Source organism: Colobus angolensis, unplaced genomic scaffold (assembly GCF_000951035.1).
Source record: "Colobus angolensis palliatus isolate OR3802 unplaced genomic scaffold, Cang.pa_1.0 Scaffold132, whole genome shotgun sequence".
Lineage (NCBI taxonomy): Eukaryota > Metazoa > Chordata > Mammalia > Primates > Cercopithecidae > Colobus > Colobus angolensis.
In genome coordinates this window covers 2,663,033-2,679,817 of record NW_012114400.1, presented here as the reverse complement: position 1 = coordinate 2,679,817, position 16,785 = coordinate 2,663,033, and the positions used below count along the sequence as shown (strand labels likewise).

The window sequence follows — 16,785 nt, the reverse complement described above, 5'->3', positions numbered from 1 at the left end:
TTGATGGGTGCTGACGAGTTGATGGGTGCAGCACACCAACATGGCACAAGTATACATATGTAACAAACCTGCACATTATGCACATGTACCCTAGAACTTAAAGTATAATAAAAAAAAATCTATAATTATCTAAGCTTTAAATGTGTCTGCCGTATATTATGCATTTTTCACGATTTAAATATATAGTGAATTTTCTAGGAATGCAGTTTTCATAAAAATTGATGGCTGATTGGACTGTTTCATTCAGAACATTACTACGAGTTGCTTAATGTTCTCCAAATAATCATACTAGGATTCAGTATATGTTTGAGTATACAACTACTTCTTTCTGTCCAAAGATTTTCATATTAAAATATGTAATGTTATGAGTTATTTTCCTTTTGTTGATTTTCATATTATAGTTAAAGTGTGTTATTTTGAATTATGTTACAATTTTTATTTCGAGACAGTAAAAGGCAATAAAAAATATTTGTTTATAATAACGTATGATAACAGTAGAAACCTTGAAAAGTATAAAATTCTGGTAGTCTTGTCAAATTGAACGAACTACTGCTGAGATGTTTTTTCTGAGATGAATTTTATGCCATACAGGAAAGCAATATATTGTCCTTCCTATTTCCTCCTCTGATATATCTTTATTTGCAGAGTTAAAAGTAAGGAAATAAGAATTGGTCTTTTACCTGCTTGTATATAAAGTATATATAAAGTTTTGATATTTTTTGATGTTTGATGTTTTTCCTTCCAGTCAATTTTGTGAATACATACTTAGAAATTAAATTTAGGATATACAGATTGATAATTGCCAAGCTTGACTAATCATAAAAATCATTTGAAAATCTTATTAAAAATATAGGACCCCTTGGTCCCATTTCTACTAGAATTGCCAAGAAAGAGACCTGGGAATCTGTGTTTTTAATGGGTGTAAAGATTTTCTCATAATCACCCAGGGGTGGGCAACCCAGGTTTGGCTCATACAGTGCTTTTCAGTTATTATTGTCATGAACATTTCCCTTTGTTACTTGTTTACAGTGATGCTGTCAACACCTAGAACAATGTTTAGTACACAGTAGGCACTCAACAAATGTTAAATGAATAAATGAGCTAAATATTTCCTATTTCAGTGATTTTTAGTTATTATTATATAGCTGTGCCATAACTAACGTATTTGTTTCCTACTTTGAGGATATTTATTATTTTTCTATTATAAATAACACTGGATAAAACTTCTTAAGCATTCATCTTTGGCTATTTCTGTGATTTTCATAGGACAGACTCCCAAAATGAGATAACTGAAAAGATATGAATATTTGAAAGGCTATTGGAGACACACTGCCTTCCAGAAATGTTGAACCAATTTATCCCCCTGCCTGCAGTTTGTAAGGGTGTTCATTTCCCCATACCTCTGTAACACTAGGGAGTCATCACCCTTGTTATAGTCAGAAAATAACTCATTAATTTGCATTTCCTTGCTTACTAATGAGGGTAAACAGCTTCTTCACATTGGTCATTATTTACTCTTTTGTGAGTTTCTCTTACGCAGTTTTCTACTGAGGATATTTGCCTCTTTCTGATTTTGAAGTGCCTTTGTATGTATTAAGGTTAATCATGGTTGTCAATAACATGTGATGCAAATATTTTTTCTTGGTGCATATTTTACCTTCTCATTTCACTTTTTTTTCTTCCCATGAAGAAGTTTTAAAAAATGTATTTGTAGTTAAATTTATACATTCCTTTATAATTTCTGATACTCTGATTGGTTTGTAAAATATATACTTTATAATAATTTTAAAAAGACATTAGATTTTAAAGATATAAAAATATGAGATTGACTTATATTTGAGAGTTTTCCCGACCAGTACTTTCCAAAAGCAAGAGTGCGGACCAGATACATTAGAATCATATAGGGTCTGCGTTAAAAATACAAACTCCCAGACCCTACCGTGGACTTACTAAACCGAAAATCTTTGTGGCCAGAAATCTGAACTTTCCTCAGGCTCTCCGGAAGATTCTAATTTCACTGCAGCCATACTTAGCTCTAGTATAGACCTAACACAATTTGCTAGTTACCAGGAATGCAAGCTTGCCCCCTAATTGCTCAAAAACAAATTGCAAGTACACAATTCTTACAATTGACAAGGACCATGACACATATATCATATGTGATTCATAGAATCACAGTGTCCAAGGATAGTAAGGGGCCTTTAAAGGTCATACAGTGTGTTTCTTTATATTGTGGGACCCAGATCCCCCAACAAACCCACTTAAAGACGCCACAAAGACCTTTAAGCAGTTTTGGGCTTGGGAAATGTACATGATTAGGTAGAAAGTGTACATGACTTTTCAGAAATCAATTCATGTAGTTCCAGATGGTAGAAATTCACTTATTTGTGCCCAGGTATCTTTTTTTTTTTTTTTAATTAGATGGAGTACTGAAAAAAGTAGAAACAGAAGTTAGATTTTTAAAAGCAGGTATTTGGGAGGCCGAGACGGGCAGATCATGAGGTCAGGAGATTGAGACCATCCTGGCTAACACGGTGCAACCCTGTCTCTACTAAAAATACAAAAAATTAGCCGGGCATGGTGGCGGGCACCTGTAGTCCCAGCTACTTGGGAGGCTGGAACAGGAGAATGGCGTGAACCCGGGAGGCGGAGCTTGCAGTGAGCCGAGATGCACCACTGCACTCCAGCCTGGGTGAGGAGCGAAACTCCATCTCAAACAAACAAAAAACCCTGGCATAATTAGGGAAAGAAAATGTAACTCCTCATTCTGGTAGCTCGTTTCTGTTGTTCAAGTGGCATAGCATGCATGGCAATAGTAAAATATATATATTTTAGTAGAGATGGTAGTTTTACCATGTTGGCCAGGCTGGTCTGGATCTCCCGACCTCAGGTGATCTGCCCGCCTCTGCCTCCCAAACTGCTGGGATTACAGGCGTGAGCCACTGCACCCCGCCATATTATGTTTTTAACCCTCTCTGCACATATGGAATAGAACAACAGCAACCCCACTGTGTAGTGTGAAGAAGTATATTAGTAAAATAAATGTACTAGAACTCCAATTGGGTTGGCTTTTCCATAGGGCTTTACTTAACAAAAAAGCATAGACAACACCCATGAAAAACCTGATATCATCATGTTAGATGTAAGCCTCAATGTCCTTATTTTGAATTTTTTTTTAACCATTTAGATTGGATGGCATAAAGATATGGATTTTCTTTTAATCAAATTACCTTTGGATATTGAAGCATGAATTTTAAAACCCAGTGTCTCTTCTAACTGGTTATAGTCAGATTCGACAGAGGATGCATGAAGTGTTTCAACCAAGAAAGGCATTCTTCCCTGTGCCTGATCATAGAAAACAGTGTGGTTCCATGTGTATGGGATGCTGATGCCATCAATGGTGAACAGCCGGGTTGAGTAGGCGTACAGCTGCCCTGGACCTGTTTGAATGTAGTCCTCTGTGTAATCCTAAGGAGAACAATGTGGATTTGAAGATCAATATGGCTCATACTAATTTTTTGTCCCCTTAAGGGGACTATGAAATGCAGAATAAGGTGGGAAAAAGGATTAGGAGCTAAAAAATACACATCATGATGATGGTAAACGTTTAATATGTGTTAACTCTTTTAATCCTATCAACAATTCTGTAAGGTAGCTTTAATTATCCATAGTTTGCAGACTAGAAAAGTAAGTTTGTAGAAATTAAGCAACTTTCTTATGACATTGCTAGAAAGTGGTGGAATGAGGATCTGAATGTGGATCTGCTTGGCATCAAACCCTATGTTCTTTTATTTATTGCCTCCTTCATGAGAAAAATTGTATAGTAATTGTACAGTAGTGTTCAGGAAATAACATAAGGTTTGAACCCTTTAATTATAACATAGTTGTTTCATAATTTTGCTGTCATAAATTTCAGTTTAATAAGAGACTCAAAGATAAAGATGTGAAAGGGCAATTGTTAGCCTTTAATTTCTGAAATATTTCGTGGATGATACACAAAAACGTTTATGCAATAATTGCTATCATCTTTGTTTAAAGAAAATGAAACAAATGCCTTATATCAAGTATTTGATCTTGGTCCTGATAGGGAGGGTGGTAAAACCATTAAGAGAGTTTGTAAAAAACTTGTTCCTGAAGATTTTTAAACAAAGATCAGATAGTTATTTAAAGCCTTAGTAGTTTGAACATTTTCCCTCTACAAAGTGGACAAGTTATCTGTGCTCATTCTATGGACCTTTCACTCATACTCATCATTACTCTAATAAGCAGCAAAGACAAGTTATCCTGGCATTTTACCTTTACAGTGACTTCAGCAGGTGACTGAAGCTGTAGAACATAGCCACTCACAACGATATCGAGCAGCAAGGCACCATCGGAATCCAAGCCCCGGGCAATATGAGTCATCCGCAAGATTTCTCCTGGGAATTACAAGACATTCATTTTGACAGCAAAAAAAAAAAAAAAAAAAAAAAGTTTTCTGGAAGCACAGAACGGATTTACCTTACATACTGGTTCAGCTATGCTATTTGAGTTCCAACTTGAATAAGTATAGGTGATGAGAACTGAATTAGCACTTAGCCCCCTAATTCAAGAGTTAGGTTTATTGAATTCAGTTTCTTTCAACATTTCTTTTCATGTAGCAAAAATGTGGCATATGGTTATACAAATTTCATACTTTAAATTCACAGGCAATAACAAAGCAGCCTTATAAAAATGAATTGTCTGTGACTGGCAAAAACCACTAGTCTAGCCACAGTGCTTTGTTCTTTCTGATACTTCTAAAAGTAACAAAGGACATCTTGGTAAGTGGATGCCCATGAAAAGATCCAATTGTCTTCTCCACTGATTAAATGTTGATTAAAGATAAGCCCTTCTTCCTTAAAGGTCACTGCTATTGAGGCTGACCAACTGTGAAGAGGCTTGAAATGGAGCTCTCTAAACATCTGTATGTACATGGAAAGGTCATGAATAGCTAACCCATATTCCTTAAGACTAGGGATAAGTGAAAAGCCTTTAGGTTTGTTTGTTTTGTTTCGATCGTTTTCATAAAGAATTGCTATAAAGTATCCTAATTGGATCTTGGTTTAAAGACAAAGGTCTTTAATTAATAACAGTAACTCATTTTCCTTCTTTGTTTGGTCTTTAAAATCCTCTCTAAGGATTTAAAGAGGAAATATTTTTAAAAAGAGAAGAAAGGAGGAGAGGAGAAAAACTTTTAGGGTATAAAAATGACTGCTTGAGAACACATGGCCTCTTACGATCTTATGTTAGTACAAGTTTACAGCAAAATATGAAATTTCTTTTATATCACTTATGATAAGATTGCATCCAAATGTTTCAAATTATTCTCTGTGAACATGTATTTTTCTTAACCACCAATCTTTATGGTACTTTTTATAGTAATAGAATATTAAATTCAGCTAACACTAACCAGTTGCAAATTCCACTTGAGTTTCTCTTTTGAAAACTGCATTGGTGAGGGTAAAGCCATTGACTGCTTCTCCTATTTCCTTTGCTGTTGTCCAATAAATGGGATTTAGAATAGAAACGATCTTTCTCATTGCTGAACCTAAAGAGAAAAAGGATAAATAAGGTGATAGCAAAATTTTTACAGTCTATTTTATTGTCTTCATTGCACATTATTCACAAGGATGAATTCTAAATAATGTTGAATACCAGAAACAAATACCAGTACCTCATGTATCTTTAAAAGCTTACCATTGGAATAGAGCTAAGGATTATTATACTTATGACTTAGTAGTAGCATTCTCTAGAACTTTAAATGGAAGTAATAATAAAGAATAATATATGTTTTTAAAAAGACGCTTATGAACAACTTCTATAAGCAAAGACTTACCAAGACTACGAGGTACATTGGTAATTTTGGCACGTATTATTCTGGTATCAGAGTTAGGGCTATCAGTTATTGTGGCATTAAGGAAAGCAATTCCAAATTCAACATCATTAATATTTCCAATAACACTTCCTCTGGCTCGCTGGGGCCCACCTATTGGGGGAAAAAGAAACATTCCTGGATAAGGATGCAATTTCATCAACATTACGTGGGAGAAAAGAAGGCCAGTATTCAGAGATGCTACAAATCTTTTCTTAGACATCAAAAAGGTCATACGACATCTGAATTTAATAGTGAAATAAATAAGCTTTTAAAACATTCTACTTTCACATAACACCCATCATCCCCCATAAATCTAGGATCCTTCTAATCTGTGCACATCATAGTGTTATTAATATTTCATAAGCCAAAGAATACAATCAGTGTCCAGTTCCCAAACTAAAAATAAAGAATGTGTTGGTGGTGGTGATGAAACGACAATGGGAGTTTATTGAGCATGTTATGCCTGATGGTAAACATTTAATATGTGTTAACTCTTTTAATCCTATCAACAATTCTATAAGGTAGCTTTAAACAGCCATAGTTTGCAGACTAGAAAAATAAGTTTGTAGAAATTAAGCAACTTTCTCATCATTACATTGCTAGAAAGTGATGGAATGTGGATCTGCTTGGCATCAAACCCTATGTTCTTTTATTTATTGCCTCCTTCATGAGAACATCCAGGAAAAGGAGAAACTTCATCAACAAAACAGCTTCTAGGCCACTGCCAATGTAAACATGGATTATCTAAGGACATTATTCAGTCTTGGGTTTTAGATTGAGGGTTTATCAAGTTCTTCATATTACAAATATATTGAAAGATGCTTAACTTGAGAGAGATTGTGCTTTTGCTAGTGCTATAAAATTCATACCAAGGTAATCTGGTTGCAAAACAATTATTTTTAAAAAAGGGCCTCAACATTAATTTCATGACTTCTTTCTATTGTTCAACAAAAGTATTGGTGACTAGTATAGAATAGGTGGTTAATGAATGTTTCTCAAAATGAATTTCATGCTTTGACAAGAGAGGGCAACATACTGGGGAGTAGCTGATAGTCAAATTCATAAATATTCATTATCTGATGTCTTTTAATTAAATACATTTTAAAGCAATTACTAGGAATTTCAGACACTATTATTATGTACAAGCATATTTAGTTTTATCATACTTTGCTTTGTTGCTCTTTGCAGACACTGTGTATTTTTACAAATTGAAGGTTTGTGGCAACCCTGTGATGAGAAAGTCTACCAGTGCCATTTTTGCAACAGCCTTTGCTCACTTTGTGTTCCTGTGTCACATTTTGGTAATGTTGCAATATTGCAAATTATTATTATCTCTTAGGGTGTCCTGTGATCAGTGATCTTGAATGTTACTATTGTAGTTGTTTTGGGGTTTCATGAACTGTGCCCATATGAGACGGTGAACTTAATGTTTTGCGTGTTCTGACTGCTCCATCGACCACCAGTTATTCCCCTGACTCTCTTCCTCTCCACAAGTCTCCTTATTCTCTGAGACACAATATTGAAACTAGGCCAATTATTCACCCTACAATGGTCTCTAAGTGCTCAAGTGAAAGAAAGAGTCTCATGTCTCTCATTTTAAATCAAAAGTTGGAAATGGTTAAGCTTAGTAAGGGGCAGGCATGTAGAAAATTGATGTAGGTCAAAAGCTAGGCCTCTTGCACCAAAGAGTTAGCCAAGTTGTGAATGCAAAGGAAGAAGTCTTGAAGAAAATTAAAAGTGCTACTCCAGTGAACACACAAATAAGAAAGTGAAACAACCTTATTTTTTATATGGAGGAAGTCTGAGTGATTTGAATAAAAGATCAGACCAGTCACAATGTTCCCTTAAGCCAAAGCCCAATCCAGAGTAAGGCCCTAACTCTCTTTAGTTCCATGAAGCTTGAGGTAGATGAAGAAGCTGCAGAAGACAAGAGGCTTAAGGACAGAAGCCATTTAAGTAACATAAAAGTGCAAGGTAGAACAGCACAAGCTGATGTAGAAACTGGAGCAAATTATTCAGAGGTAGCTAGGTCATTGATAAAGATGGCTACACTAAACTACAGATTTTCAATTTAGACAAAACAGCCTTCTCTTGGAAGAAGATGCCCGTTAGGAAGAGGTGAAATCAGTGCCTAGCTTCAAAGCTCCAAAGAACAAGCTGACTGTCTTCTTAAGGGCTTACGCAACTGGTGACTTTAAGTTGAGGTCAATCAATGCTCATTGTGAAAATCCTAGGGCCCATAAGAATTGTGCTAAATCTACTCTGCCTCTGTGCTATAAGTGAAACAAAGCCTGGAGGACAGCATATCTGTTTATAGCATGGTTTACTGAATATTTTAAAGCCCACTTTTGAGACCTAACGCTCAAGAAAAAGAAAAAAAGATTCCTTTCAAAGTATTACTGCCCACTGACACTGTGAATATTCACTGCAGAGGTCTAATGGAGATGTACAAGGAGAGAAATGTTGCTTTCATGCCTAATACAGCATCCATTCTGCAGCCATGGATCAAGGAGTAATGTTGACTTTCAGGACTTATTATTTAAGAAATACATTTTATAGGCCAGATGCTGGTAGCTCCTGCCTGTAATCCCAGCACTTTGGGAGGCTGAGGCTGGTGTATCACTTGAGGAAAGGAGTTCGAGACCATCCTGGCCAACATGGTGAAACCCTGTCTCTACTAAAAAAAATAGAAAACATTAGCTGTGCATGGTGGTGGATACTTGTAATCACTTGGAGGCTGAGATGAGAATCACTTGAACTCAGGAGCCAGAGGTTGCAGTGAGCTGAGATCACGCTACTGCATTCGAGCCTGGGCAATAAAGTATTTTAAAATTAAGGTATGTGCATTGTTTTTTAGACATGATGCTATTGGATACTTAATAGTACTACAGAATAGGGCAAACATAACACTTATATGCACTGGGAAACCAAAACATTGATGTGACTTGCTCTATTGCAATATTCACTTCCTTGTGGTGGTCTAAAACTGAATCAGCAGTATCTCTGAGGAATGCTTGTATTATATATTGGAGAGAAATACAATTGTATTCAGCCTCAGAAAAATCAGTAAGTACGGTACTTTACGTTTTAATTTACACTACTTTTATTATTAATACTGAGAAAACATCTTTTCGTGTTGATTCAGCCTTCATGGTCCATACTACATTCATTTGTTTGCCACAAATTAAAGAAAAAAAAAAAGACATGAAGCCTGCCTTCATAGAGCTTATGTCTGAATTGGGGAGAAAAACAAACAATCTAAATCCCACAAATAAAAGTAAGGTTGAAATGCATTACTATCTACTATTTAGGGAAGCTTGAGAAGGAAGTAAAAATAAAGAAGAAACCGAAAGAAAGTTTTAAGTCTTAACTAAGCCAGGGAGGGCAGAAGGGCTTTCTGGGTAGGGAAGGAATGTGTGTCACTCTTTTGTGGGTTAGTGGCTTGCCACATCTGAGAGGGCAAAAGCAGCAGAAAGTGTAGAGAGTAATGGAAACCATGCTGCAAGATGATGCAGGAACGTAGAGAGCCAGTCAGGGCCAGTAGGCCATTTTGGTTCTTTTATCCTTAGTCCTAAGCAGGGAGAAAGGGGATTATTAGGACCACTAATTTACTTAGCTCTCCAGGTCATTGCTGACATTTTGACCCTGGTTCTGTAGTCTCATAGAGGGACTTGAGTCCCAGTGCTCAAAAGACTCCTAGTTCTGAATACCTGGCTGGGATCCCTGAAATCCTCTGCCAGACTCTGCAACACAAACTGTCAACCTATTTGGAATTCCTGATGCCACTGGGGCCCTGCTACTAACAAAAGCTGAGCTACAAAGTACATCAACTGAAGCTGACACCATGCCTCAGTTGGAGCCTCAAAGTCCTTGTTAATTAGTCAATACGTTGAACAGTGGTTGATGGTAGTAGACCCATCAACTTCCTTTAGCTTGTTAGATCCTATACATTTTTAAATGCAAATCTCTCTCACTCTGTCAAATGATCTTAATTTTTCAGGAACTTTTTATTTCTAAGAAAACCTTAAAGCTTTGGAAAGTCTAATTGATATCTTGACACTTCAACAATATAAAACTGTTATTGTTGGTCTTCTTATAACCTTGAGAAACCTGCCTGCTGAGACAAGGTATTGAGTATTAGCTACCATTTCTTGGAATCCCAGCAAACTCTAAGGCCCATGAGTTATAGACTTCTGAATTTTTACATCAGTTGCTAGATGCGATGCATGACTCAGGCTGAACTTCATACTTGAACTCCCCTTATTCTTTCTCCTAGGACTGAACTGATTCTTACTTTACTTCCCACACACTCATGTCCTTCAAATTCCCATCCACAGATGAACAACCTCCAATTGTGGCCTTTTTTTAGATATTTAGCCACTGCCCCACCTTACCTTCAGTCTGGAATCTCAGCCCATTTTTCCTCACTCTGCCTCACCCTTTTTCCTGTGAAGGCCAGGACTATATCCTTTTACCAGGAAGCCTGGAAAGGCAAAAGCAGAGGCTAGAACCCAGCCTTGAGTTGATACAGAACTGTACCAATTAAGAGCAAGAAAGCACTATTTTTTTTTTTTTTTGCTAAATCCTCCTCTCAGGGTTGGCAGTGTTTTGTAATTTGTGGCACCTTTCTCTAATTTGCACAAAGGCTCTAAATGTGCTACCAAAGTCCAATTTAGTTGCTTACCTGGACATGCTTGTACATTGCACCTGGTCACCTGAGTAGTGTCTCCGGGACAGGGACGGCCACCTTTAGCTGGCACAGGGTGGTCACACAGCCGCTTCCGAGTCTTCTCACCTCCTCCACAGGAGGCAGAGCACTGGCTCCAACTATGCCAGCTTCCCCAGCTTCCATCCACTGTGAACAAGAATGGAATGGTCACTGTTAACAAATTGGCTTCAAAATCTACACTTGGGGTGCTCCTGTCTATACAACTTTCATTTTAAGATCTGGAGCAATAGGGCTGCTACAATGAGCACTAAATTAAATGCTTTACTTATTCAGCTGCCAGAAATCAAGAGACTCACCAGGACACATGTCAGTGTTGCACCTCTGGATCTGGGAGTCTGGTCCCCCACAAGTTCTTCCCCCATTGGAGGGACGAGGGTTGTCACATGTGCGGTACCGCCGCATCTGCCCTCCATTACACGTCCGGCTGCATGTTCCCCAGCCACTCCAAGGACTCCAGTTACCATGGGCTACAAGACAGAATAATCTGCGATGAAAACAGAGCCCCTAAAATGAGAAGTGGTCAACAATGACATTCATCCAAAAAGTATTAAAAAAGTCTCTTCTCAGCACCTGAAACAAAACATACAAGTCTATAAATAGGCAACTTCCCAAGGAAGACAGTTTAGCTTCAGTTTTGGCTAGAAACTGTGTATACATTCCTGTATTTGTGTGATTCCATTTAACAGATATTTACTGAGTCTTAAAATATTCCAGGAGCTGGAGGGTATAAATGAGACAGGGTCTCTGCTTTTGATGAGCCAAGGCTTGTAAAATTCAGGATACAATGTAACGCAGATTTCCAGATATCAAATTGCTGCAAAGGTCTAAACATCCAGCTTGATGACTGAATTAAGGCAGAGAGCTGCCTGCTTGCCTTCATAAAAGACTCGTAAGCATCATGAAGAGTTAGCATGCAGAGGTGCTCTCATTCTTATACTCTGGGGCTACTCCTATACAGAGCAAGTGAAATAGGATACAGCTCCTGTCCCTATGAATCGAAAACATCTATGGTATTACACAGACACGACAGCAACCTTATAACATTCTGACATCCCAAACCAAAGGCTGAAGAACCAAGTAACAGAATATTACAACTTTAAGGAATTAAGGTCATAATGAAACTTTATGAAAGTATAATGTTGACTCACTATTTCCAACACTCACTTGGGCAAGGGTCACTATTGCAAAAATCACTCTGGACATCACTCCCTTCACATTTCCTTCCTCCATACTGGGGCACAGGGTCGGAGCAGTCCCTTGTTCTCTGTCTGGCGCCTCCTCCACACGACACAGAACAGGCACTCCAACTGGCCCAAGTCGCCCACTTGCCATCAACTGGAATAAGGGAAAAATGTACATGCTTTTTTACTACCTAGAAACCATCATGTTACACTCTGGGCATTGTTAGCTTGAGAGATGTACTTGTGGGCACAGTTAGAATGGGATAGATTCTTGTTGACATACTACCTTGATAAGGTAGGTAGATGTTAATTTGTTAAAGGTATAAACAGTGTGTTTCTCTTACTTGGACAATGTCTTTCATTGCACACTTGCATCTGCGTTTCTGCTCCATCACAGTAGGACCCACCCAGTGCTGGTGGTGGGTTATTACAAAGTCTTGCTCTTGTCTGAGCACCTTTCCCACAACTTCCACTGCATGTTCCCCAAGGCTGCCAAGTGCTCCATGCTCCATGAACTACAAATGCCCCAAAAGACAGTTTCAAGTCACAGAACCATGCTTGTTTAAAACTAAAATTATATAAATAAACTCAGTAAAGAGCTAATTAGCCCACAATCTAAGAGAATTGAAACTGAACCAAACAAAACATGACAAATGATGATCTTTCTCCTTCTGGTTAGATTTTCAGAGGAATTTGTGTCTATAGGGAAATTCAGAAGGCTTATCTGATGCCAAAATAAATGCTTAAAATCACCCAAAGGAGCTATTTTATTACAATTAAATTTACTCAAACTACCATATATAAATACAGTCTGAGTGTTTAAACCATAGCTAAGTATCTGTCTGTGCTCTTTGCTCTGGAGAAAGTGGAAAGAACTGGGAGCTTGGGAACAAGGTTGTATAACAGATTGAGATGTGGTTATGGATAATACAAATATTTCCACAAAGATAATTTGGACCCTAGACAGCGAGACCACATCCTTAAGCCTGATTCAGCTTCATATCTACATATGTACTTGGATTTTTCAACAACATGATGATTTGCACAGCTGTGATTCTTTGGAAAACTTTCTCCGTTACATGTGTTCATGAATTAAAGTTCTGAATAATATACTAACCTGCTTCCTAAACAACATAAAAAGCTGACCAGTAGTTTCCAAGGAGTGATATTAGGGCCTTCCTTTTGGTAACTAACACATTACACCATTGGACCACAGAGTGAAACAACCTTATGTTTTACCAGGTACATGGACTGAGATTCAACATTATGGCTTATGTACAAGTGAATGCTAGGTCATATTTTTGTTTTCAGGGAACTTTCTAGATATGGAGCTCATAAAGTATGTCTCGTGGTCAGCTGGTTTAACCAAAATATGAGCAAAAATAAGAGCCTCAAAGACTAAGTGTAAATATTCTCCAGAACAAGTTGAAAACCATGTAATGAAACTCATTTGTCTGCTTTGGTTAGAAAAATATTTTAAAATGCATGTTACTGTTTCTTATAATTAACAGGTTTCTGACTGAGTTGACTAATTATCCTTGTGCTTTGTAGACAAAAACATAGTCACACAAATCTATTTTAGCCAAGAAGAATTTGCACTAAAAAGTATTTGGCTAAACCTCAGAGGAAAGAAGAAAGCCTTTAAATATATGGCAGATATTCAAAACTACTTCTGTATTAATTCAGGCTGTGGATGCTCATAGCCCTCAAATATAGACTATATGATTTCAAAAATTCTGAGGTTCCAACTATTTTAATACATTTTATTTTCAAGACTGTTGATTAACAAAAGTCTCAACTTCTTATACTATAATGCCATTTAATATAGATGCATTTTTAATTGGAGGGCTAACAATTGGGTAACATTTATTCATTTCTGTGTCATTTCTATTACATATAATTACAGGTTTTCAGCTAAAGACTTTTTTATTTGTATTTTTTAACCAATATGGAAAATCCTAACTAGAATTGGACTTCATGACACAAAATGTTGTAGAGTTCAAGTGTTTCTTTTATAAGAATGGAATGACAGCAAGAAAAAAGGAAGAATGATAACATAAACCGGAGAAGGCATAAAACATCATGCTATCTAGATGACGCAAAGAAACAAGAACTAAAAACACAAACACCATTTGACCCTGCAATCCCACTATTGGGCATATGCCCAAAGCAATATAAATTGTTTTGCCATAAAGACACATGCACGTGTGTGTTCATTAAGCACTATTTACAATAGTAAAGACAGAAGCAACCAAAACACCAAACAACAGTAGACTGGATAAAGAAAATGTGGTATATATACACCATGGAATACTATGCAGCCATAAAAAAGAATGAGATCACGTCCTTTGCAGGAACAGGGATAGAACTAGAGGTCAGTATCCTTAGCAAAGTAACTCAGGAACAGAAAACCAAATACCACATGTTCTTACTTACAAATGGGAGCTAAATAATGAGAACACATGGCAGAAAGAGGGGAACAACAAACACTGGGGCCTACTTGAAGGAGGAGGGTGGAAGGAGGAAGAAGTTTAGAAAAATAAACTGTTGGATACTATGCTTAGTACCCAGGTGACAAAATAATCTGTACATCAAATCCCTGAGTCATAAGTTTACCTATATAACAAACCTGAACATGTACCTCTGAAACTAAAATGAAAGTTAAAAAAAAAAAAAAAAACTACAGAGGGATTAGTAGGTAAGAAACATGCAAAATCTTATAACTGAATTTGTTACACTATGTTGCAGTTTTAATTATGGAAGGGTAGAGGAGCACAATGCTAGGGGCAGGGTCTCCAGGCAGACACTCTGGGCCTGAATAACTATTCTGCCCTTAGAGGCCATGCAATCCTGACAAGTGACTTGGCTTCTGTGTGCCTAGTTTCGTCATCTGCAATATGCAGATAATAAAAGATAATTTATTAGAGTTGAGGTGAGCAATGAATTTGTAGAAGAAAAGTGCTTGGGACAGTACAGGACACATAGTAAATCCTACATAAAAGTGTAAGCTAGGAGCTATGATGAGCTTTGTTCAAAGTTCTCAACAATTTTCATACAGACACTTGAAAAAATGCTCATTCTTTAATCTGTAGCTCTATATGTATTTTAATGACAATGATTCTCAAATGTCAGGATAGGCCATCCCCAAATATATCAATCTTTAAAAAAGATTTGCAGTTCAAAAACACTCTTCTAACTGGGGCAGGGAAAGTACAAAATAAGTTTGAAGTAACTATTTGTACCAGAAAGTAAGGAAATACTTAAAGAATCATGAGGACATCTCAAGAGAACACAGAAGCCAGCTGGGACAGGCCTTCCTCCACTAACCTATTCTAGGATAATGTGAACATCACAATAAATAATGACAGTGTATGATAAACCAGGGGTCCTCAATCCCATGGGCCATGGATCGTTTGGCAAGTGAGCAAAGCTTCATCTGTATTTACAGCTACCACCCACTGCTAACATTACCATGAACTCCATCTCCTGTCAGATCAGCAGTGGCATTAGAGTCTCATAGGAGCATGAACCCTATTGTGAACTGTGCATATGAGGGATCTATGTTGTGTGCTCCTTATGAGAATCTAATGCCTGATAATCTGTCACTGTCCCCCATCAACCCCGGAAAGGACCTTCTAGTTGCAGTAAAACAAGCTCAGGGCTTCCACTGATTCTACATTATGGTGAGTTGTAAAATTATTTCATTGTATATAAAATCCACAATAAATATAATGTGCTTGAATCATCCTGAAGCCATCCCCCCCAACCCTTGATCTGTAGAAAAATTGTCTTCCACAAAACCAGTCCCTGGTGCCAAAAAGGTTGGGTTCCACTGTGATAACCCATCGAATAATACCTGAGTCCTTATTGATATAAATCAAAAAGTAAAGAAACGTGAAAGTTCTTGACAGAGGTCAATAACAGATATGGAAGATAATGATGGAGTTAGAAAATAGCTATTTTGCAAAAATCCCAGTAATAACTGATTCAAGCAGAAACCAGAAGTGGATGCTAAAACTAGTGGGTGAAAGGTTGATAAGATGTTTATATAGTCTCCAAGTTTCCCTACAAAATACTTACAAGTAAAAATAGTAATTATGCAATGACAGACACCACCTTAAACAAGTAAAGAAAGGTAAAACCACCAGTATGGGACAAACTGACATGATGTGCCTTCTGAAATGATGCACTGAGAAGGACACAAAATCACTTCCATAGTGTTCCTGCCAAAATGCAAAACCTACATGTAATCATGAGGAAATGTTAGGCAAATCCAAATTGAATTGTCTTCTCTAAAATGGTTGGCCTGTACATTAAAAAATATCAAGTTCTAGGGGTGTGCCCAAGATGGCCGAATAGGAACAGTTCCAGCCTCCAACTCCCAGCGTGAGCGACACAGAAGACAGGTGATTTCTGCATTTTCAGCTGAGGTACTGGGTTCATCTCAGTGGGTCTTGTTGGATAGTTGACGCTGGTCTGCGGGTACAGCCCGACCAGTGAGAGCTGAAGCAGGGTGAGGCATTGCCTTACCTGGGAAGCACAAGGGTGAAGGGAATTCCTTTTTCTAGCCAAAGGAAATTGAGACACACAACACCTGGAAAATCGGGTAACTCTCACCCTAATACTATGCTTTACCGAGGGTCTTAGCAAACGGCACACCAGGAGATTATATCCCACACCTGGCCCAGAGGGTCCCACGCCCACAGAGCCTCCCTCATTGCTAGCATAGCAGTCTGAGATTTAACTGCAAGGTGGCAGCGAGGCTGGGGGAGGGGTGCCTGCCATTGCTGAGGCTTAAGTAGATAAAGCCACTGGGAAGCTCGAATTAGGTGGAGCCCACGACAGCTCAAGGAGGCTGGCATGCCTCTGTAGACTCCTCCTCTAGGGACAGGTCATAGCTAAACAAAAAGCAGCAGAAACCTCGGCAGAGGTAAATTCCCCCATCTGACAGCTTTGAAGAGAGCAGTGGATCTCCCAAA

At 37.8% G+C, this 16,785-nt stretch overlaps 1 protein-coding gene across 1 annotated transcript in view; it reads right to left on the bottom strand.

The window, feature by feature from the left end:
- HMCN1 (hemicentin 1) overlaps positions 1-16,785 on the bottom strand; it is a 461,695-nt gene that overhangs the window by 31,665 nt on the left and 413,245 nt on the right. The window contains exons 90-97 of the mRNA XM_011934184.1: positions 12,151-12,321; positions 11,790-11,960; positions 10,922-11,092; positions 10,581-10,751; positions 5,858-6,007; positions 5,432-5,569; positions 4,297-4,418; positions 3,231-3,468 (exon numbers count right to left, since the gene is read on the bottom strand). Coding sequence (XP_011789574.1) covers positions 3,231-3,468; positions 4,297-4,418; positions 5,432-5,569; positions 5,858-6,007; positions 10,581-10,751; positions 10,922-11,092; positions 11,790-11,960; positions 12,151-12,321 — 1,332 coding nt within the window. The remainder of the gene's footprint in view (positions 1-3,230; positions 3,469-4,296; positions 4,419-5,431; positions 5,570-5,857; positions 6,008-10,580; positions 10,752-10,921; positions 11,093-11,789; positions 11,961-12,150; positions 12,322-16,785) is intronic.